The 24632-nt window shown below is 43.7% G+C and overlaps 1 protein-coding gene across 4 annotated transcripts in view; it reads left to right on the forward strand.

The window, feature by feature from the left end:
* Positions 1-2437: 2437 nt before the first annotated feature.
* The window catches only part of GK (glycerol kinase), a 60144-nt gene continuing 37949 nt past the window's right edge, over positions 2438-24632 (forward strand). For 3 of the 4 annotated variants that reach the window (XM_038156309.1, XM_038156289.1, XM_038156318.1), the window contains exons 1-10: positions 2438-2602; positions 17219-17292; positions 17872-17978; positions 18526-18603; positions 19565-19644; positions 20637-20774; positions 21184-21293; positions 21991-22057; positions 22662-22679; positions 24510-24545. In XM_038156309.1, the coding sequence (XP_038012237.1) occupies positions 2537-2602; positions 17219-17292; positions 17872-17978; positions 18526-18603; positions 19565-19644; positions 20637-20774; positions 21184-21293; positions 21991-22057; positions 22662-22679; positions 24510-24545 (774 nt within the window). In that variant the 5' untranslated portion in view covers positions 2438-2536. The remainder of the gene's footprint in view (positions 2603-17218; positions 17293-17871; positions 17979-18525; positions 18604-19564; positions 19645-20636; positions 20775-21183; positions 21294-21990; positions 22058-22661; positions 22680-24509; positions 24546-24632) is intronic. The other variant, XM_038156300.1, reaches the window with a different exon arrangement.

The following is a 24632-nucleotide window of genomic DNA, read 5'->3' on the forward strand; positions in this document are numbered from 1 at the left end:
GCTCCACCCTTCCTTCCCCTGCAGGCTTCCCTGGGATCGCACCCTCCAGCCCTACTCTGCAAATAGCATTGCATAATAAATACTACAAGGAAAAAATGTTCCAGTCAAACAGTGAATAGGAATGTGAAGGAAGTGAGAGCACGCTGCTGAATGAGCTAGGGAGAAGAAACTATTGTCCCTGAGTCAAAATGTTGTGGTTTTGGACTAAATTATTTCCCCCTTCTGCCTGTTGCATGTCTGTTGAGGGTTAAGGAAATATCACAGGTTATTGCTGTCACCCCTCCTGTTCCTGGTCTGTAAACATTCACAGGCACTGCTGAAGAACACCTAAGGAAATGGCACCTGCCAGAGAATTTCTGTAACTCAGTAATCCTTAACAGTACAGTGGTATTTCATGTTTTGCATAAACGTCTGTCATGATATTGCTTCCTCCCTTCTTGGAGCTACAGAGACCTCAACCTTTGCTGAAAATCGTCACATCCTATCTCAAGCTAAAATACACTCAGAACGCAATACTGCAGCTTTAAAAAGAGGAAAAAGAAACAACACAAACCCCACACTTTTCCTGGCAATTAAACCAATTAATTCAGATTTAACTAAGATCCCATGGGATTAATTCCTTGAATTCATAATCCACATGGAGAAGCTGTAGCCTTGGATAAGTTTTCCTGAATTATGAACTGCAGTTCTTGGCAGTGGCTTTAGAATAGAAGCTCCCTGTGAGAAGTGGGGGAAGTACATGGGGGATCTCTGGCAAAGCCAGGAGGGATCATTATGACCTTCTAGGACAAACCCTGTGGATCTTTCTCTAAGGGTTGCAGCATCCTCTTGAGCAAGATGATCTCTAAGCTATAGCTAGGTTCCAAGAAAAAAAAAAACAAAACAAAAAACGGTCTTGGCGATAAGATTTGAGAATAATAGAAAATCTTTGATAATATTTGGCAAGTGGCCCACGTGCTACTTTACTGTCAGTCTTGAAAATGTGGATGTGAATCTCACCACAAGACTGCATTTGTCTCATTTCAGACGTTGTGGATAAGGGCCGCAATGAAATCGCCTGCTATTACACATGAGCAGTAAGTGCTGTTCACGCCCCATCCAAGGCTCCTCCATGCCAGCTGAAGCAATAACAAACAAAAAAAAAAAATTAAGAGCTGGGTAAGAGATCTCACAAAGCTTTCCCAAGCGGCAGCAATCCAATTTTGCTTATCACCGAGCAATTGCAGCAAAATACCCCAAGTTTGGACAACTACTAGTAACGTGAATTAATGGCAAAGGCAAATCTTTTTAATGGTGTCTGTGGGGCCGGTTTACTGGCACCGCGGGTCACTGGTAACTTTTCAGGCCCTTCAGTCTGCATTGCTGGCTTTTGCAATTCCGTCCCGGCTCTTACAACATCAGCGGTTCTTCTGGAACCACAAGTTACTAATAACCAGTAAGGAAGGAGGACCGAGATTCCATTTTTTTTTTAAGCCAATGAATATCTCTGCATGATGCAGGGTGAAGCTTTAAAAGATAAAAGAAGCCGCTTCGGCGGCGTTTCATAAACACGTAGAACATATCTCGATCATCCATGAGCCTCGCACAGCTCCTCGGCAGCATTCGCTCTGAACAAAAGATTCCCAGGGCTACCCAGGCTCGGCACCTGCCCAGCGGGGTCCCGCCTCAGACAGCGCGGGGTTCCTTTTCCCTCTCCCCGACAACGAGCGAGACACGTTTCGCTCCGAAGAACGCCGCCTCAAGGCACGAGTGACCCGCGAAGGGTTCCCGCTGCCCTCAGCAGCCCGGGGCTCTCCGGCGGCCGCTGCCCTCGGCAGCCCCGCGGCTCCCCCGCCGCCGCTGCCCTCGGCAGCCCCGGGGGCTCTCCCGCCGCCCCTCCCGCCGCTGCCCTCGGCAGCCCCGCGGCTCCCCCGCCGCCGCTGCCCTCGGCAGCCCGGGGCTCCCCCGCCGCCGCTGCCCCCGGCAGCCCGGGGCTCCCCCGCCGCCGCTGCCCTCGGCAGCCCCGGGGGCTCTCCCGCCGCCCCTCCCGCCGCTGCCCTCGGCAGCCCCGGGGGCTCTCCCGCCGCCGCTGCCCTCGGCAGCCCGGGGTTCTCCCGCCGCCGCTGCCCTCGGCAGCCCGGGGCTCCCCCGCCGCGGCTGCCCTCGGCAGCCCCGGGGCTCTCCCGCCGCCCCTCCCGCCGCTGCCCTCGGCAGCCCGGGGCTCTCCCGCCGCCCCTCCCGCCGCTGCCCGCCCGCCCGCGCGCGCCGCCTCAGGGGCCCTGGGGCGGGGCAACGCGGGGGGCGTGCCGCGCGCCTCTCGTCACGTGACGCGCCCCTCTCGCGCCCCTCCGCCAGCCGGGCCCCGCCCCCGGCTCTCCGCCCCCGCCGCGCCCCGGGCGCTGATTGGCTGCGGGCTGACAACGCGCGAGGCAGCGCCCCCCGCCCCGCCCCCCCCCGCGCCGGCTTCACCCCGGCAGCCACGCGCCGCCGGCCGCGAGCTGCCCGCGCGGCGCCGGCGCGGCCGTTACGGGAGCGCGGCGGGCGCTGAGGGGGCCCCATGGCCGCGCCGCTGGGGCCGCTGGTGGGAGCCATCGATCAGGGCACCAGCTCCACCCGCTTCCTGGTGAGCACAGCGCGGCGGTCGGGGCGGCACCGGGGGCAGGCGGCGCCCCCGCGGCCTGAAGGGAGCCGCGCCTTCGCTCCCCTCCGTCCCGGCGGGGGCCTCGGCCGTGCCCTTGGGGAAGGGCAGGGGAGCGGGCCCGCGGGGCCGGGCTGCGCTGCCCGGCTGCAGCCTCCTGTCTCCCGGAGAAGCGGCGCCGCTCGGCCCGGGGCTGCCGCATCCGCCGCTGCCCGTCCGTCGCGTTCCCGCCGCGGCGCGGGGGCAGCGCCCGTCCCGCGGGGAGCGGCCCCGGGGCGAGCCCGACACCGGCGGCTCTCGCCGCTGCTCCCGGGGACTGCGGGATCCCGCTGCTCCGAGCGGGCTGCGTTTGCAATCTGTCAGGCTTTCAGTCTGTCGGGTATCTCGCCCCGAACGGAATCCGATGGACAAGGTCCAGAGGCGCTGGGGAAATAGATCCGTGCGAGTTCGGTGACTGTGATTAGCCGCTGTTGAAGCAATGCGGTGACTCCGCGGTGTTCCCCGCTAAAACCTGCCCGGGGCCTGCCGGAGTGACTGCTGCAGCTCCAGCCCTAATGTCAGTGCATCTTGTGCACTGTAGGTATTCAGGTGGCTGAACCTGCACGCCTTGTGAAACACTGATTTGTTTAAACACTAGAGGAAGATAAGAAGGGTAGGACAATTAATATATTAATCGTGTATTTGACCCTCTAGTTGAAGGATCTAGGTATTTCTATATTATGCAATAGGCTGTAATTAATGTTGTTATGTGTGAAACTCACTATAGATACTTCTGGCTTGCAAATCTCTACAAATGTACTGTCCCCTAGTCAGTTAAGTCACGGTAGTTTGACTTAATTAAAGCTCTGTGACAATTTCCTCCACGGAAGTGAAATAGAGATATTTACGAGATGTAAAACGTTGTCAGATGTGCAAAGCATGAATTGGGAAGATGAATGTTTTGGGTTTTGGTTTGCCCTTGCTGCTTTCTGTTTTCCTTTTTTTAATGCTTAATGCTTTCCCCATGTGGAAGTGAAATGTTCCTTCATGAAGCAGGAGACTAGAATATCTTCTTGACCTATGTTACCATTATTACTCAATATCACGACCTTCATGTGATTATCAAATGAGAAAACACAGTTCTGGGGGTGGAGAGAAACTCCAAACTGACAAATGACACCGGTGGGCTGTCTTGGATGTCTGTCAGGAGTCCTTTTTGGGAACAAACTTGAAGAAGGTCCCTGCAAATGCGTTAAGATAAATTCTATCTACTTTTATATAAATGCCAAGTTTAACTTTTTTTCTTATCCTAAAAGGATAGCACTAACAGAAGTAAAATTTAAGCTTTTTTTGCAAGTGTTTTTACAAGTTCCTCTTAGGAGGAATTTCTTACACTGCACACATTCATCAATGGCTTTTATGCAGTTGGGGAGATTTTGCTTGCCTACAAGAGGATTCATGCTTCAATTTTTTCAAGAAGTATATTGTGTCTGCCACTTTTAAATTCTTGTATCCATTTCAGTGTCTCTCAATTCATGTCAACATACAGCATTTTCTTAAACTTGGCAGTGTGATCATGTCATTATGATAATAAAGTTACATGGGCTTGAGCAAATAAGGTTCATGATCATTGAGTTAAATCAGAGCACAGGGGAGAGGGAGAGAAGTGGGTAAAATGTGCAGAGATCTGCTACAACTCATCTCAGTCATTCAGATGACACCACCTATATCTGGAGAATTCTCTGCTGGAAAGGGATTGCTGCGGTTGGAACAGAGATTTTGTCTTGAAATATTTTAATTCAGGATATTTTGTTGTCTGTGTCTAAATTATTTCCTTGGCTCTGTTGGTCTTTTGCTTTTAGTTGTTTTTGTTACATTTCTTGGTGATGTCTCTACTTTTTTTTTTAAATGTAGTGTTTCCAACAGTTTTTGTCTTCACCAAGTCACAAGTCAAAATCAGCCTGCTGCTTACTTTGCACTTGTGCATTCAGTAGTTCAGTGCAACTGTTATCTGACTTTTTAAGTGGAAAACATATGATTTTGAGCAGGTTAACGAGTTCTCCTGGGTGAAAACCTGTCTGGTCCAAAGAGTAGTGTCAGCAGTCCAGAGGGTAAACTTGCAATTACAGGTGGCAGATTAACCAGTGGTGTCCATAACAGTCAGCAGCGAGGGCTGACACCCCACAGTATTTTCATGGACAGCCATGGGGATGGGTTGGGATCTTCTCTCACATGGGGATGACCAGTTGACTGAAATTCCAGTCAGAGAAGGGGCCCGCCAGAATATTCATACAGTTAAAGTTTAGCACTCAAGACAGAATGCTGAGAAGCTGCTTAGTGAAAAAAGACACGCTCCTGCTGGACATCAAGTTTGGTATATGTGAGCAATGCAACCTTGTGGTGGTGCACATTAAGAAAAGTTCAGAAAGTGATTGTTGCCATCTGTGTAGCGCTTAGGAAGCAGCATCTGCAGCAGTGGGTAAGATGTTGGACCCTGCAGAGGATGAGAGTTGGAAGAACTGAATTTAATCCAGCCAGAGGAATCGCTGTGCTGCAGCACAAGGCCATGCAAGGAGGGTTGGGAGATCTGGGGCTCTTTCTTCACAAGAGAGGCTTAAGGGTGTCCTCAGCTATCTGAACACAGTTTGGGGAGAACACAGAACCAGCCTTTTCCCAGACATGCACAGGAGAAGACAGTGGGCAGTGAACATGAGCTGCAGCAAGTGGATCATTCAATAGATGTAAAGAAACAATGTTTCACTATAAGGGTTCTGGATCAGGGGCTGAGAAGGTGTGTGAAATTTCCATTTTTTGCAGATACTCAGTGCCTGACTGAAAAAGGCCTTGAACAGCCTGGTTTTAAATTCAGGCTTACCTGAGCAGTGAGTTAGGCTAGGCGGCCTCCTGAGATTCAGAGTAAATTATCCTATGTGCAGACACAAGTTCTGTTGCTCCTGCTTGTGAATGAGGAGGCTTTATGAGCATAGAGGCTAAAGAAGCACCAGAACCCAGGTGCATTTCTGTTACTGTCACTCCTTTAGCCTTGCCTCTCGCACAGCACACATACAGTGGCAGTTTTATGCTGTAGCTTTATCCTCCACAAACCCTATTTTGGATCTTTACCTTTATTAACTACTTGTACGAAATGAACTGCAATTATTTTTGAGATTGTAACTTTTCTGTTAAGTTGGGTTGAACCAGGGAGAGCACAGTGCTCACGAGACAATTGTTTAGGGCTCATTTTATTAAAAATGTCAAGCAGGAACATAAATTGGATAGGCTAAATAAGTGTACCCAGATGACTGGATTCTGGCCATGATGTTTCATTGAATATTTTCATCAAATACTTCTATCTTTTGTGTTCCAACTTGTATTATTCAAGAATCATAAAAATACACTATAACTTCTTTTGTGAAAAGTCTTAGGATCAGGAGCTAATGGCCAGCTGAACCATTGTTTGATCTCTTGAAAGGCATTTGCTGGATAGTGTTTCTGTCATTTCATCCAGGAACAGCAAGAATTGAAAGACACAGTGAAGTGTGTACACAGTACTTTAAGTTATACGTTTGTCAGTCAGACACAGAACATTTTTTTTCCACCTCTGTGAAATATTTATTTTTTTCCTTTACTTTGTCTCCAGAAGAAACAATCAAATAAAGCTATATCACACTGCAAGCATTCTTTTTAATAAACAAAAATTGATTTTAGGTAAGGAAGACATTCTTACCCATTGAGCTTTCCTTCAGAGGGGAATTAATTTTACCCCTCTTCTGAAGTAACATGACCTTTTGGGAAAAACTTGATTGTATAACTAGCAAGAAGGGTTAAAAATACTGTAAATGCAGTTTCCCCCCTAGCTCTTATCACTTAAAATACAGTGTACTTTTAAATCCCATAATTGTAAGCACCTCCTAGATGGTGAGGGAGATCTGTTCATCACAAGCCTTCCAAGAAAGGTAATTTCTAGGAGAATTGTTAAACTTGCAGTTATTCATAAATTCTGACTGTGCTACTCCTAGTTAAATACTAGAGAGGGAGTTATTGTTTGCCTCTTATCCTTGCCCCAGCTGGGTTGATTTCACTGCAATTTCAGAACTCCGGCTCTGAGCTTGTTTGCCTGTGGAGCCATGGCTGTTCCTGCCTGACAGAAACTCGTGAAGATACAGCATAGAATAACAGAAATAGCTCTTCTGCAGACAGAGTTACATGACAAAGCTTGAGAGATGTGAACAGTTACTTCTAAAATCTGTTTTCATTATTGTCTTTTCAGCTGTGCAGCTTCTTCCATCACTTCCACAAGCCTCATGTTTCTGTTCATTCCTTGACAATTGTTACAACTCATTGATATGAATTCTTTTCCACTAAGATAACAAAACATAAATGTAATACACAATCATATGTAACTGTACCCCTTTATGTGATGTGATGTATTATATTAAAGACCCTATAAAAATCTTGAATGAAGTGATCAGCCCCTGTGCCTCTCTGCTTTTTCACATGCAGGACACCTATGTAGGCCTTTCTTCTCTGCCGTCCTGAGACTCAAGGCTCAAGCTGTGATTCTCAGTTGGGAGTACAGGGAGGATGTTATTTATTCCTTTTCTTTACTCTCTCACTGGAGAATTCAGTACATGTCCGGTGGCTTTCACTTTCATTTCTGTCCAAGACAGCTGTACAAGTCCAAATAGCCTAGACAATCTTCATTACTACTACTGATAAAATTAGGGCACAACTGACTTTGGCTTTCCCTCACACACAACTGAGACATCAGTAGCATAAACTGGAATCAGTTCTTAATGAATATGAAAGAATTGAAAGCCTCTAGTCCTAACAAATTGCAGAAATACACTTCAACCTGTTTTGACAGGGATGTATTGACTTATCTAACTTATTTGTACTTAATGTCACTTATTTTTCTATCTCTCCACTGTCAAACAGGGACTGTATAGGGAATTTTTTTTACAACAGTAGTGGTTTTTTTGGAGGGAGTGGGAAAGGAAGGTGTTGAGGTCCCATATATTCTATTTATTCCCTATGTTACTTATCATTTTGTAGGTTTAAATTTAGTGACTCATTCATCTTTCCACATATCAGAATTCTGTCTATCAGTGTAGAAGTCATAGAATCATAGAATAATTTGGGTCAGAAGGGACCTTAAAGATTACCTGGTTCCACCCCCCCACCATGGGCAGGAACAGCTTCCACTGGACCAGGGTGTGCAGGGCCCTGTCCAAGCTGGCCTCAAACAGGGATTGCTCCCAGTGAAACTTCTTAATCCCTTGCCCGGAATAATAGGGAGTGTCTGTTGCTTTTGTTGAGAATGTCAGAAGCTTGCAGGTTTGTTTGTGATGGATTAGCAAAGTGTTTGCCTAGTTCTTCTCTATGGATATGAAAAAAATCTATGCATTCATAGGGTTATTGCTTCCATTGAAAATGTATTCCTGTCACCGTTTATTGCTGTGTCTGCAAGCCACACACTCCACGTTCACTGGATGACTTTGTCTAATTGAATCTGTGCTTCCTGCTACCAGTAGGAATCCTTTTGTTTCAAGAAATACTGAATGATTAGTGGTGGATGATTACCACATGATATTTAACATTGCTCGTATGTCAGAGACATAACATATTAACATACAGGTTTGTCCTAGGGTGACGTTATGATGCTTGTATCCCCATTTGTGTGTTCTGTTTATGCTGGATATTATGTTCTGTGCCTTCAAGACTGGCTCTGAAGAGTGAATGTTTTGTTTTGGGTTTTGTTATCTGCCCGCTCCCCCACGGCTGGCGGGACACAGAGACAGGGAGTTTATAGTGCGGCTTTTGCTTTTTGCTGGGCTTTTTGCTTTGCTCTTGCTCTGGCTTCTGCTTTGCTCCTGCTTTGCTCTTGCTTTTGCTTCTGCTTCTGCTCATTAGCTAGTTTAGCTAAGCAGTCCAATTTTTTTTTTTTTTTTTTCCTGGACTGTTTTTTTCCTTTTTTTCTTTTTTTCTTTTTTTTTCCCTTTTTTTCTTTCCCTCCCCTTTTTGGAACTACTCGAACCTGCTCTGGACTGGGACCTGGAAACACCGAGAGCTTGCACCTCGTGGCTTGTAGCAGCCATCTCCAGCGCCGGAGGGACTGACAACAGAGCAACCACCCCCCAAGAGAGACTTTCTGAATTTGTCATCCTTTTCAGAGTGGTGAAGGAGTGTTATCATCTGGTATTGTTCATTCTGTGTGCTGGGGGGTGCTTTGCCTGTTAAATAAACAGGTTCTTTCCACTTCTCTCCGAGGAATCCTTCCCGAACCGGTTGGAGGGAGGGGCTGTGTGGGTTTGCTTTCTGGAGGGGCCTCCTTTTGCAGATTTTCTCCCAAATTTGCCCTAAACTAGGACAAAATTTGGCGCCCAACGTGTGGGGCAGTGTGAGAGAGTGGAAAAACCCTGTTTTGAGTGCATTTTGGTTGCCATTACTCTGTGTTGTTATATAGTAGTTAATAGCCATGTTTTTTGAATTCATAATGTCTCTTGGGGTGAGGGCTTGCATGCATTTCTGGTCCCTAGGGTTTTTTGAGATCTTAATACCTCTATGGTCCCTAGGTTTATTTTCTTATCCAGAAATAGCTTTGGTATTGTCCCTAATACGTAGTTTTTATAGCAGAGGGGCTGTGACTAGAATAGCTATCCTGCTGGGCTTGGTGGCAATGATTTGTAAGAAGTTTATAAACATGCTGGGGTCTGTTCCAGGTATGAATGGTTCATGGCTATGGTTATGCATCCAGTTTGTTAAAGGAGGAGCAGAGAATGAGGCTTTTCAGCCTTTGCTTTCCTTCTTCTCCTCTGAATCTGTTACATCATTATTGAAGAATGTTCAGTTTCCTCTGAATGTTAAAGAGACCATCTTTCTGGTATTTAATTTGGTAAGCTTTCTCTATATGGTCTGCAGCTTTTCTAGAATGAGGGCTGAGATTTCTAGACGGGGTGATGAAACCCCTGACCCAGGAGTAGACCCAGGCATGGAAAATCCTGAGTGGGGTGGGAAATGGGAGGACATGGGCCAAATCCTGAAGGAATTCTCTGACCCTATAGTGTGGGACTTTCCCCATCAACACATTCAGGACCCAGCTGAGGTGGGGAAATACCTGAGAGAGAAGTACCAGGATGACCCTAAAGAGAAAAAGATCATTGCAGTGTGCTGGGCCCTGGCATATGCTTATCGCACGCTGCTAGATACTGTAGGGCAGCAGTCAGAGGCAGGGGGGCAGGGAGATAAATCAACAGCTATCCCAGTCACCCAGGCTGCAGCCAACACCCCAGGCTCGAAGCCAGCAGCTAAACCAGACAATAAGCCTCAACCAATGGCTGTTGCTACTAGCACTAGAAGTGGAAAGTGCACAGACAAGACCAATCGACCAGTGGATGATGATGATGATGCAGGAGAAGGACCTTCAACACCTCCTGACATAAAATCAGGAGTCAGAGCAACAGGCGCAAGGTCGGAAGCCAATATTGAGTCCTTTTCCCTGAAGGACCTCCGTGGCCTAAGGAAGGATTACACCCGACGATCTGATGAATCCATAATTAGCTGGCTAGTCCGTCTTTGGGATGCTGCAGGTGAGGCTACAATTCTGGATGGCACTGAGGCGAGGCATTTGGGATCCCTGTCACATGATCCCGTCATCGACCAAGGAATGATGAGGGGGGCTGACCCTCACAGCCTCTGGGCACGGGTCTTGGATAGTGTTGCACAAAGGTACCTGTGTGCAGATGATCTCTATATGCAACAAACCCAGTGGAAGACTATAGAACAAGGGATCCAACGCCTGAGAGAAATGGCAGTGGCAGAGATTATCTTCTCAGATGACATAACAACTAGGAATCCAGACTTGGTACCATGCACATCTGTGATGTGGCGAAAACTCGTACGACTTGGGCCACATGAATATGCTTCTGCTTTGGCCATAATGAAGCGGGATGACAGGGATGAGACCGTGCTTGATATGGCCAGGAAGCTGCGAGCATATGCAGATGCTGTACATGGCCCAACACACGCCAGAATCGCAGCGGTGGAGACACGTCTACAGAAGTTGGAGGACAAGATAGAGGAGAATCATAAGAAGCTCAGAGATGAGATTAAAGAAGACCTTCTCCAAATCTCGGCAGTGCAGATCAGAGGTTCTGGTACCCAACACAGACGTTCCCCAGATGGAGAGAGAAGATACACCCCACGAACTGAGCTGTGGTTCTTCCTGCGGGATTGCGGGGAAAACATGAGGAGATGGGATGGAAGATCTACTGCTGCTCTGGCCCAACGGGTGCGTGAATTGAAGGAAGACAGGGCTCAGAGAGGAAGTCCCACCAGAAGGAAAGCAGCTCCAGTTGCCCATAGCCGAACTGCCAGATATGATGATGATGACATGTCCGATCCCCTTGAAGGAACTTCCAAGACATACGTCCAAGGAAAGAAGGACAGCCAGGCTTAGAGGGGCCCTGCCTCTAGCCAGGTAGAGGCTAGGGAAAATCGTGTTTTCTGGACTGTGTGGATTCGTTGGCCTGGCACATCTGAACCACAGGAGTATAAGGCTTTGGTTGACACTGGTGCCCAGTGCACATTGATCCCATCAAGATATGTGGGGACAGAATCCGTTTCTATTGCTGGTGTGACAGGGGGATCACAGGATTTCACTTTGGTGGAAGCTGATGTGAGCCTGACGGGAAATGAGTGGAAGAAACACCCTATTGTGACTGGCCCAGAGGCCCCATGTATTTTGGGCATAGATTATCTCCGAAGTGGGTATTTCAAAGACCCAAAAGGACTCAAGTGGGCATTTGGGATAGCAGCTGTAGCGACAGAGGGTGTCCAGCAATTGAACACCTTGCCTGGACTGTCCGAGAATCCATGTGCAGTAGGACTTCTAAAGGGAGAAGAGCAACAGGTACCAATTGCCACCTCCATAGTGCATCGTCGACAGTATAGAACCACTCGAGATGCTGTGATTCCCATCCATAAGATGATCCGAGAGCTGGAGAGCCAAGGGGTGGTCAGCAAGACCCACTCACCCTTTAATAGCCCTATTTGGCCTGTGCGTAAATCTGAAGGAGAATGGAGATTGACGGTGGACTACCGTGCATTGAATGAAGTGACTCCACCACTGAGTGCTGCCGTGCCAGACATATTAGAGCTCCAGTACGAGCTGGAGTCCAAGGCAGCGAAGTGGTATGCCACTATCGATATTGCCAATGCATTTTTCTCCATTCCTCTGGCAGCAGAATGCAGGCCTCAGTTTGCCTTCACGTGGAGGGGAGTGCAGTACACCTGGAACCGACTGCCCCAGGGGTGGAAGCACAGTCCTACTATCTGCCATGGACTGATCCAGACTGCACTAGAAAAGGGTGAGGCTCCAGAACATCTACAATATATTGATGACATCATTGTATGGGGGAACACAGCTGCAGAAGTGTTTGAGAAAGGAGAGAAAATTATCCGAATCCTCCTGGGAGCTGGTTTTGCCATCAAAAAGAGCAAAGTAAAGGGACCAGCTCGTGAGATTCAGTTCCTAGGAGTAAAGTGGCAAGATGGTCGGCGTCAGATTCCTATGGATGTTATCAACAAGATCACAGCTATGTCTCCACCGACCAATAAGAAGGAGGCACAAGCTTTCTTAGGTGCCATAGGCTTTTGGAGAATGCACGTTCCCGAGTACAGTCAGATTGTGAGCCCTCTTTACCTGGTCACCCGGAAGAAGAACAATTTCCACTGGGGCCCTGAGCAGCAACAAGCCTTTGTCCAGATCAAGCAGGAGATTGCTCATGCAGTAGCCCTTGGCCCGGTCAGGACAGGACCAGAGGTGAGAAACATGCTCTACTCTGCAGCCGGGAACCATGGTCTGTCTTGGAGTCTTTGGCAGAAGGTGCCTGGGGAGACTCGGGGTCGACCACTGGGATTTTGGAGTCGAAGCTACAGAGGGTCTGAATCTAACTACACTCCAATAGAGAAAGAGATCTTGGCTGCCTATGAAGGAGTCCAAGCTGCCTCAGAAGTGATTGGTATAGAAGCACAACTCCTCCTGGCACCCCGACTACCGGTGCTGGGATGGATGTTCAAAGGGAAGGTTCCTTCCACCCACCATGCCACCAGTGCTACATGGAGCAAGTGGATTGCTCTTATCACACAGCGCGCCCGTATAGGTAAGCTGAATCGCCCTGGGATTTTGGAGGTAATTACAAATTGGCCCGAAGGTGAAAGTTTTGGTGTCACAGACGAAGAACAAGAACCAGTGACACGGGCTGAAGAAGCTCCACCATATAACCAACTGCCCCCAGAGGAAACACGCTATGCTCTTTTCACTGATGGGTCCTGTCGCATCGTTGGAATGAATCGGAAGTGGAAAGCAGCCGTATGGAGCCCCACACGACAGGTTGCACAAGCTATCGAAGGAGAAGGTGGATCGAGCCAATTTGCAGAACTCAAAGCTATACAGCTGGCCCTGGACATTGCTGAAAGAGAGAAGTGGCCAAAGCTCTACCTCTACACTGACTCATGGATGGTAGCCAATGCTCTGTGGGGTTGGCTGGAAAGGTGGAAAAAGACTAATTGGCAGCGTAGAGGGAAACCAATTTGGGCTGCTGAAGAGTGGAAAGACATCGCTACCAGGGTAGGGAGGCTACCTGTGAAGGTCCGCCATGTGGATGCCCATGTCCCCAAGAGCAGAGCGAATGAGGAGCACCAAAACAATGAGCAGGTAGACCAGGCTTCAAAGATAGGAGTGTCCAAGATAGATCTAGATTGGGAACATAAGGGAGAGTTATTCCTAGCTCGATGGGCCCATGATGCCTCAGGTCATCAGGGTAGAGATGCCACCTATAAGTGGGCACGAGACCGAGGGGTGGATTTATCCATGGACAGTATTTCACAGGTCATCCATGACTGTGAGACGTGTGCTGCCATCAAACAGGCCAAGCGAGTGAAGCCCCTGTGGTATGGTGGGCGGTGGTCCAAGTATAAGTATGGAGAGACCTGGCAGATTGACTACATCACACTGCCCCAGACACGCCAAGGCAAGCGCTACGTGCTGACCATGGTAGAAGCCACTACAGGATGGTTGGAAACCTACCCTGTGTCTCATGCTACAGCCCGTAACACCATCCTGGGCCTTGAAAAGCAGGTCCTTTGGAGGCATGGTACCCCTGAGAGGATTGAGTCAGACAACGGGACTCATTTCAAGAACAGCCTTGTCAACACCTGGGCCAGAGAACATGGCATTGAGTGGGTGTACCATATCCCCTACCATGCACCAGCTGCAGGCAAAGTGGAGAGGTACAATGGACTGTTAAAAACCCAGTTGAAAGCCTTGGGTGGGGGATCTTTCAAAAATTGGGAGCAGCATTTAGCAAAGGCCACCTGGTTAGTTAACACCCGAGGTTCCACCAACCGAGCAGGTCCTGCCCAATCTGAGTCCCTGAATATAACAGATGGAGATAAAGTCCCGGTGGTACATGTCAGGGGTTTGTTAGGGAAGACCGTGTGGATCAATCCTGCCTCAAGTACAGACAAACCCATTCGTGGGGTTGTCTTCGCTCAGGGACCAGGTTGCACATGGTGGATAATGCAGAGAGATGGAACAACACGATGTGTACCTCAGGGAGATCTGATTGTGGGGTGAGAATGATATGCAAATATTACTGTTTGTTGGATGTTACTGCCATTGTCTGTACATTAAACCATACAGACATGAGATAGAAAGAAATGTGTAAGTGTGAAAGGTCTAAGCAAGTGAAAGATGGAGAAGGAAATGGGTAGGTGTTGAAGGTTTGAGCAAGTGAAAGATGGAGTTTTGAGTGAGTAAAATGAAAGTGGGGAATCCTGCAGCTCTGTGGTATGGGGCCTGGATTCAGTGGTCCGGTGTGGGGATGCGATGAGGGCATGATGGGTATAGCTTGTAATTTTTGGGGGTAATGGATGAAAGTTTTACTTGAATAAAATGCATGATGTGTGGTATGTTGATGATATGGGGATAAGGGGTGGAATGTCCTAGGGTGACGTTATGATGCTTGTATCCCCATTTGTGTGTTCTGTTTATGCTGGATATTATGTTCTGTGCCTTCAAGACTGGCTCTGAAGAGTGAATGTTTTGTTTTGGGTTTTGTTATCTGCCCGCTCCCCCACGGCTGGCGGGACACAGAGACAGGGAGTTTATAGTGCGGCTTTTGCTTTTTGCTGGGCTTTTTGCTTTGCTCTTGCTCTGGCTTCTGCTTTGCTCCTGCTTTGCTCTTGCTTTTGCTTCTGCTTCTGCTCATTAGCTAGTTTAGCTAAGCAGTCCAATTTTTTTTTTTTTTTTTCCTGGACTGTTTTTTTCCTTTTTTTCTTTTTTTCTTTTTTTTTCCCTTTTTTTCTTTCCCTCCCCTTTTTGGAACTACTCGAACCTGCTCTGGACTGGGACCTGGAAACACCGAGAGCTTGCACCTCGTGGCTTGTAGCAGCCATCTCCAGCGCCGGAGGGACTGACAACAGAGCAACCACCCCCCAAGAGAGACTTTCTGAATTTGTCATCCTTTTCAGAGTGGTGAAGGAGTGTTATCATCTGGTATTGTTCATTCTGTGTGCTGGGGGGTGCTTTGCCTGTTAAATAAACAGGTTCTTTCCACTTCTCTCCGAGGAATCCTTCCCGAACCGGTTGGAGGGAGGGGCTGTGTGGGTTTGCTTTCTGGAGGGGCCTCCTTTTGCAGATTTTCTCCCAAATTTGCCCTAAACTAGGACAAGGTTAAATAAAAAGTCTTCTATCTCTCTGTCTTTATTCGAAAAACCTAGTAAATTTGAATATGCTTTTGGCAGAAAGGCAATTTTAAGTAAAGAAATCTTACTGCATACACGCAAAACAACCTCTCCATTAAGTATGTTGTGTAGCATTTTGAGATCCATATCTCATTATGCAAGTTGCTTCCAAATGTGTAGTACTGACAGAGCTTTCTCTTTAATAGGATAGATTCCTGTCAAGCCTGAGCTGGTAAATGAAACACAGATAAGTAAATAAAGTACAAATAATTCAGTGGTGCTCTTTCTGTGTAATCTTTTGAGCTGATAGCAGAAAAGAATGATCATGTACCTTTTTAAGACTTCTTTTCTGGGCAATGGAGCTTCCAGTGTTTTCCAGAGTTTGTGCTGTTTTCATCCTTGGAGGTTTTCAAGACTTGCTTAGAAAAGTTCTTGAGCAACCTGATCTGATCTCCTTGCTGATCCTGCTTTGAGCAGGAGGTGTACTAGAGATCTCTCAAGGTCCCTTGCAGCTTGAATTATTCTGCAGTTCTAATATATAAATCAAATGTTTCTAAACTTCAAAGTTTCACTCTAAAGATACTCTTTAAGGTTCCGGAGAAACTGGAGAATGAGAACTTCGTCTCCTTTTTGTCAGAGTTGCTCTAATAGTTGCAGAGTAAATTGTACTGCGTAGGTGATACCAGGAGTTTATGGATTAGAAACTTTAAGAGAAGCTCCTAAAATTTGTGGAATAAGAAGAGAGCATTAACAAGTAGAGAGAAGATTCAGTTGTATCCTAGAGGGTGGATGGATATAACTGAATTTTGTTTCTTTAGCATGCAAGTGGTTTCTAAATCTGGCTCAGCTCTGCTTGCCATGAAAAGGTAGGATGGTGTCCTACTGACATGTTCTGCAGTTCACCTGAACCTGCTGCTAGATTTTACTTTCTAGGTCCCAGAATGTTCTTCACACAAAAGATTCTGCGTGGTGCTGGGGAGAAAGAGCCCTTCCCCCAGGACTGCCACCGGTGCCCAGCCAGGCACTCTGGCTCACTCCCTGTACCCTTCAGTTGAGTGTTTCACCGGGTGTCCCTCGGCTTGCCCCAGCAGAGATTCCTTTTGGGAACAGGCCCCTGCTGGTTAATGAGGGTTGTTGTGCATTCTCCATTCTACTACAGGGCAGAACCTCTAACTTGTGATTCCTTAAGAGCACCCATTGATAGAGTCCTCGTGATTCTCTACTCTGCTGGTTTTTATTGTAGAGTATCCAAATTTCAGTTACTTTTCTGCATGTTCTTCTCTTTTTTGTTGGGTTGTGTTGCTGCAGTGACATTCTTTTCTTGTCAGATTGTTAATGAGCTCTGTACTTGTAGTTTGCTTTGAAACAAAACGGGGTTTGCCTAGGTACTTTCTTGTTCCTTAGTTTGATCCCTTCTATGTTTTATCACAGATTTTCACTTTTCCTAAAAGTGTGCTAACCTAATAAAACACACAGATAACTCTGGCAATAGAGTGGCACAGCAAGAACTAAAGAAATGCTATTATCAACAACAGTGGGCATTTTACTGAGTAATATTCTAATATGCATCAGGAGTTTAACCTATATATTCTATAACCGCCACAAGAAAAAATCTGGGTCTTTTCCAACCCATTAAGGAAAGAAAAAAGCAGTTAAAATTGGCAGAGTGACAGCAAAGTTTGCCAAAATAATCTTTGCCTACCTTAATTTTAAAAGTGTATATATCTGAATTCTTGTTATATAGATATTGGGGTTGATGATAGAAAATTACTATCTGTTGTCACAGCACTGCATTTGATTAAAAGAATAAATGTTAATTACCATTGTTTAAACTTCTGTGTTTGTAGAAAATTCAATTTTGTAATTTATTTGCAGGTTTTTAATGCAGTAACAGCAGAGCTCTTGAGTCACCATCAAGTGGAGATAAAGCAAGAATTCCCTAAAGAAGGGTATGATTATTTTTTATTTATTTTTTTCATTTGTGTAGAGTTTGGTAGAGCTTATGAATTTTTTTATCTATGAGTCATCAAAATTGAAGCTGATTAATAATTCATAGTAGCACAGCAACTGCTATAAAAGACTGGCCAGAAAAATGGCATAAAATAGCTCCCACTGGGTGTCCTGAACGTGCCTGAGTTACGGAAACTAAAAGTACTTGGTGTTTGCACTCATTTACATATTTAACGTCTAAATGTTGAATTTTAAAACTAAGGTTTAAATGAGACTTAACATCTCATTTAAGGTAATAAAGCAGGTAATTTTTACATTTGAATCACAGTCTTCAGTTTGGTCGTAGAAATATCTTCCTTTGTTTTCTGAGGTTTTGTTTGTTTGTTTGTTCCTAACTGACTTACCATTTGCTGCCAATGCCCTCTGTATAGAGCAAAACAAAACAAAACTCTTTGTAGATACATAAAACATGTTTTGTAGCTATCTTAGTATTAAAATGCTCAGCTTGTTTTTCAGAGTAGTAGTATTTTTTATTTTTATGTACATTTTTATTAACTGGTTTTTACTGTTTGTTAAAGATGGGTGGAGCAAGATCCAAAGGAAATATTAAACTCTGTCTATGAATGTGTGGAAAGGACCTGTGAGAAAATGAAAGAACTGAACATAGACATCGCTAACATAAGAGGTACTTATGGGTAGAGGGCTTGAACATGCTCTGGTTGGGCAATTCAAACACCATAGTTTTTAAGTTAATAAATAGAAAGGTGACAGCATGTGCCAGCCTCAAACAAAATGTTAAATTGTATTTGAAAGCAGTTTTTTGGGGAGGAATAATGAGAAAATAAGTGTGTGTGTTGGCAATGCAGAATCCACAAAGTACACTTAACCTAATCTTGTAAAATCACAAAGACAAGTGATGAAGAAATTCTGAAATTAAGTTTAAGACTTTAATTTAGCAAAGGTGTTTTCCCCTTTCAGTGTTGTTGCTGTCTCAGTTTGTGGCTGAAAAAGAGAGAGGTTTAGAGCATATAGGTTAATCAGCAAAGATGAGTTCTTAGAAGTAATATTTCTAGATTATACCTTGAAAAAATTGGAAGCTTTTTATTTCCCATTTACTTTCCTCTTCTCCTTACCTGTTCCTCCCTCCTCTCCACCTCTCCGTTCCCTCCCTCACCCCCCCAAAAGGGGAAAACAAACCTTCTGAAAAGGATACTTTCTGTTTTGTCCTGAAGCCATTGGAGTCACCAATCAGAGAGAAACAACAGTGGTTTGGGACAAGACAACTGGAGAACCTCTTTATAATGCTATTGGTAACTATGCTTTCTGAATATGTAATATCATAATATGATCATGTTGTGGAAAAAATGCTTTTGTAGTTTCCTGTACAAATCTGGTTGTGGCCTAGCCTAGCAATTTCTTGGTTTTTTTGGTATCTGTGTTGTAAGATGTGTGTTTGCATACCGGTGCAGTTTAAAAAAGCCATTCCATAAAAACTGTTACTTAATAAATCACTTGATTGGTTCTCAAAAAACCCCACTGTGTTCCTGAGGGGTTCCTGGCACAAAATGCTCTGACTTGCACCCAATCACTTCCTTTGAAATTTTCAGGATGCTGGTGATTCAACTTTAAGGAAAGTCATGTTAAGTAGGTTTAATTATTGATGATTTAATGAATACTTATTAATACTCAGCGTTTTATTTTTAACTTACCTTAGCTTTTCAGATATTGTCAGCTGAAAAATGGTAATTGTCTAGAATTGTTTTTTTAGGTCAAGTGCCAGATATAGTTTGACACAGTATGACTGTAAAACCAGGACTCTTCTATAGTCAAATAAATGTAGTTAACAGCTTTATCTTAAACCCAGCTATACCTTGATAACTACAACATAGTCTTTTAGTGGAAAGTTTACATAGAAATAGTAAATAATCAACCTATTTGTTTTAAGCTTTTAGTTTAATCACAGCCATCTGCTGCAAAGTAGCATTAGTCACTTGCTTATATTCTGATAAAGTAAATATCCTACTTGTGGAAAATCCTGCTTCTTTCCCAAATCATTTGTTCTTCTAAATCAAATTAATTTATCTAACCATTTTAATTCTTACAACAGTGCCTTTAAAATACAATGGCAATACAATATTCTTTCAACTACGTGAAAAGATAAAAATAGACAGGAATTCACTAGCAAGAGCTGTAGTTTCATAGAAGCAGGCTGAACGTGTCACTTTTTGTGTATTAAATCACATGATCAATTAATTTTATTCATGATTTTAGTGTGGCTTGACCTGAGAACCCAGTCAACAGTTGAACATCTTCTTAAAAGAATTCCTGGAAAAAACAAAACTTTTTCCAAGGTAGGAGACATTCCAGAACATTTAAATGGTACCTGCCACAATGTATAATGTTTTGGACATATGTGTTTAAAATTCTCCTTAACATAGTCACTTGTAGTTTCTAGTCCCTTCTGAGCTTGTCAAATAATAAAAAATGAGCACAAGACACCAATCTGAGACTAGAAATTTATAAATTTCCTTAAAAAAATGTTTAAGACTTATTTAATTTCTCACTATGGAAGTGAGACCTAATCCTGTGCTATCTAGCCAATATAAAATAAACATTACACACAAAAACTAAGATCAAGTAGAAAAAACAAAAGGGAAATAATTTATTGGTATGAAATGTATTATCCATTTTCGTGCCTTAATGTTGAAATTAATTGCATCCAATCTGAGAACAAGGAAGATCATTCATAAAGAGCAAGTTCATTCTTTTTTTGTGAGCATATATAGAACAAATACATAATCTTTTTTGTGAGCATATATATAACAAATTTGTAAAAAAGTGTCACAGTTGTTTGAATAATGTTGTCCTTTACTAATAGAATAAATATTATCTATTTTTTATATTATGTGTTTTCCTACAGGCAGGAAACGGATGTCAAAAAGTGTATAAACTTACTTCATTTTCAAGTTCTAGTGGAATGCAATTTTCATCTTTCCTGTGTTGTCCTGCCCATTTTTGTTGTTGTTACTTATTGTCTAGTCATATGGAGATATCCTAGATAAGACAGGCCTTCTGCAAACAACTTTTTCCACGTAGATGATCTTTGAACTGCCTTTAGATCAGCTTTGATCTTTATCTATTATTGCACTGGTCATTTGATTTCGATGTTTTCAGACTTGTGTGTTGTATACTTAGTACTTACTTAAATGATTACAGAAGTTCATGGAATTTTTCTCTTTTGTGTATTTTCTTTTTCCCTTACTATCACAATTTTTACATATAACTGCAGTATTTATGAAAAGATACTTGCATGGTGTTTAAATTATTTCTTTGAATTTTACAGTTTAAGACCGGTCTTCCACTTAGCACTTATTTCAGTGCAGTGAAACTTCGGTGGCTTTTGGATAATGTGGAAGAGATTAAGCAAGCAGTTGAGGATGGAAGAGCTATGTTTGGGACTATTGATTCATGGCTTATATGGGTATGTATTTGTGAGTTTATTATCACTCTTCTTGCAGTGAATTTCCATATCATGTAAAGCTCCGTGCATGTGGTGCTCTTTGCTTACTTATGCCACAATGATGTCAATAAAAGCTACTAAAGAAATTCCAGTGAGGTTCCTTGCAAGATGAACTTTTACTGTCCCTGTACCATTATATTTTTTTCTTGATTCTTATGTGTAGTTTACCGTTATAGTTTGCTGTAAAACTTTGCTTACACTTTCAGAAAAATCTTGGACTTTACAGAGGTGTATTAGGTCTGCCTGTTTAGTTGTTGCAGAAATACCAGAGTTCCTAATCCCAAGGTGAAAACTTTTTGATTTTTTTTTTGTAATTTGTTGAAGTAAGCCATTACTTCTCCTTGACAAATGCTGTGATTTTTTTGTTCAGAGTTTGACAGGTGGAAAGAATGGAGGCATTCACTGTACAGATGTCACCAATGCCAGTAGAACTATGTTGTTCAATATTCATTCCTTGGAATGGGATCCTGACCTCTGCAAGTAAGCTCAGTTTTTCAGTAATACTATCATTTAAATAGTTTCTAACTCGTTTCAAGGTAAGAATCTCTTATCTAAACTAAGATCAGCTGGTACTGTTCTATTTGCTGTTGACATTAATAACTAAGATTCATTGTTCTCCAGATGTCCAGTTTACAATGGTCTGGATAAAATAAAAGTAGCAGAATCTTTCTGTAGGTGGAGGCCTGGTTCATGGAAACAATTCAGCTGAGTTGATTAGAGCATGATGCTAATTGTGCCCAGGTTGTGGTTTCAATCCCTGTATGGGCCAATCCTTGTGGGTCCCTTCCTACTCAGAATATTGTGATTTAATTGTGTCTTTATTACTTAATCAAATTTGTACAGCTGGAATGATAGTGTGTCTATTTGAGATTTGAATTTACTAACAAGTGTATTATTAAGATATTGGTAGAAGAGGCATGAATTTCTATGTATAAGAGTTGGATAGGTCCTCAAAGATTGAAATATATGCTGTTTGCCTCCAAAATTCAGTGTCCACTGTAACATATAGATTATAGATGGAAAAACATATAGATTAAAACCTAGAAACAAAAGTTCCTTTCATAGTTTTTTTTTCTTTATGCTTAAACTTATTTAAGAAAATAAATGCAAAATGCTTTCTGATTTAGCACTGACTGTATAATATGCATTATTTTTTATTATTTTTTGTTGTATTTAGGTTCTTTGAAATTCCTATGGAAATACTTCCAAACGTACGAAGCTCCTCTGAGATTTATGGCCTGATGGTATGTTTCCCAATATTTGTGTGAAATTCATCTTGTAAAAATATGACTGTATCCATTTGGATTTGACAGATTCCACAGTTTAGGGTTAATGGCTTTTTCTTGACCAGTATGGTTTGGTTTATGATTAGTAAGCTGTTGTTACCTACTGTTATATAATATCATAGGAAGTTGAGTATCTGATTACTTTAATGCAGCACCAATTCTTCTGACACAGTGGCATCTAATTAATGAACTTCAAGATTGGATAAACTGGATGTTGGGATTTTGCATTCTTTTTCCTATTAATTTGAGCTATTGTAAATAAGAATACATGTATTTTGTAGCGAAGACAAGTTACAAGATGGATTTTTTTAAATAGAACTCTTAACTTCCCTGAAATATTTTTGCTAATGTGTTAATGGAAATGCCACTAGAAGTCATTGCTGACGTTTATTTATGTGCAGGTTGGATAAGAGTGAGTTGTATTAAGATGAATGAGCAAGGTAAATGGAAAAAGATACTGCCTGACCACCAGAACAGAATTGCTCATCACTTTAAATGTGAACTTCTGTTTCTCTTCCCCTTTCCATTTTTTTTTTCTTTTTCTTCCTTTTGCTGGCTGTAGAAAATCTGTCCTAGCCGGGTGAGTAGAGGCTTCCATTAGGCTGACCACCTATATCTTACTCATTCTGCTCAGATGCTGTGCATTTTCATTATTTAAGGATTAGAAAAAGTGCACTCCTAGGCCAATAAATTTGCTGTGTGTTTCCAAATCTGAGATAAAAAAATCAGAGTTCATGCCAAAATTATTTCTAAAATGTGATCTCAATGTATGTGTTTGTCCTAATTTCCACACTGTTGAATATTTATTTTTATAGTGAGCTAAAAAATACAGCTACTGGCTAATAAATGTTAGCTATAGCATTTTTTAAATGACAAAAACTGTCCATTCTCTCTAAAAATATTAATTCTATGGTAGCTAAACATCAGATTCATGTAGAGCTTTTTAGTGCATTTATAAACACAGTTACCTTAAATGCAGGTAATTAAAATGTGAATTAATTCAGATTGGAAATACACTTGCATGGCTTTACTGAAAATTCATTTTCACAATTGCACAAAAAACCAATTTCAAGAAACAAGTAGAAATTGTCAGGAAGTAGTTAAATAATTAAATAAAATTTTCAGGATACCCTCACTAAGTTTGCACATGACACTGAGTTGGGCTGAAATATTGATCTGCTGGGAGGGCAGGAAGGTTCTGCAGAGGGATCTGGACAGGCTGGAGCAGTGGGCTGAGACCAATCCTGTGAGGTTCAACAAATGCCAGGTCCTGCCCCTGGGTCACAACAACCCCAGGCAGAGCTACAGGCTGGGGGAAGAGTGGCTGGAAAGGTGCCTGGAGGAAAAGGAGCTGGAGATGTTGGTCAACAGCAGCTGGACATGATCCAGGGAGGCCAATGGCACCTGGCCTGGACCAGCAATAGTGTGACAGCAGGACCAGGGCAGGGATTGTCCCCTGTACTCAGCACTGGTGAGGCCACAGCTCAAATCCTGTGTCCAGTTTTGGGCCTCTCACTACAGGAAAGGCATTGAGGGGCTGGAGTGAGTCCAGAGAAGGGCAGCAGAGCTGGGGAAGGGTCTGGAGCACAGGTCTGATGAGGAGCAGCTGAGGGAGCTGGGGGTGTTTGGCCTGGAGAAAAGGAGGCTCAGAAGGGGAGCTTACCACTCTATAACTGCCTGACAGGAGGTTGTAGCCAGGTGGGGGTCAGTCTCTTCTCCCAGGTAACAAGTGATAAAACAAGAACCTTCACAGCTTGTCAAATATTGGAACAGGCTGCCAAGAGAAGTAGTGGAGTCACCGTCCCTGGAAGTACTTAAAAGATGTATAGATGTGACACTTATGGACATGGATTAGCGATAGACTTGGCAGTGCTAGGTTAACAGTTGGACATGATAATCTAAGAGGTCTTTTTCAATTTTAAATTATTTTATAATTCTGTAACAGGAACATAACTGAAAAACTCTGGTAGTGTTTGGAAGAAAGCCTACTTGAGACTTAAAATGCTGTATCTTAACATCAGGCATCTGCCTTTGCTTAGGATGTCACCACAGCCATGTTTTTTTCCTGATCACTTTACCATTTCGCACTTTTGCATTTTACACTTGGCATTTACTGCACAGATTACACTGAACTGGGTTTTCTAGATAGTATTATTTCAAGAAAATTTATGCTAGGAACTTTTGAGGTCACATAAAGTATATTTGTAAAACTTCCTGCTCTCCATTTCTTAGTGGTTTAGACATGAGCTGCCTTAAGCTGAAACAAAGTGTACGCCTGAACTGAGCCATGTTGCTTTCATGACCTTTCTTTGTTTTCCTTTGAGCATTAGACGTTTAGCTTCTTTTTCATTGCCTTCAATTCTAGTCATGGAGAGCTAACTGAGTTTTTCTTTCTCTTTTTGCAAAACAGGAATCTGGAGCTTTGACAGGTGTACCAATTTCTGGGGTAAGTCCTGCCTCAACGTAGATTTTGGCGTGACAACCTGGAACTGCATGAACATAGCTTCACAGGAAGAAGCTTTAAGGATGAGTG

This window comes from Motacilla alba, chromosome 1, assembly GCF_015832195.1.
Source record: "Motacilla alba alba isolate MOTALB_02 chromosome 1, Motacilla_alba_V1.0_pri, whole genome shotgun sequence".
NCBI lineage: Eukaryota > Metazoa > Chordata > Aves > Passeriformes > Motacillidae > Motacilla > Motacilla alba.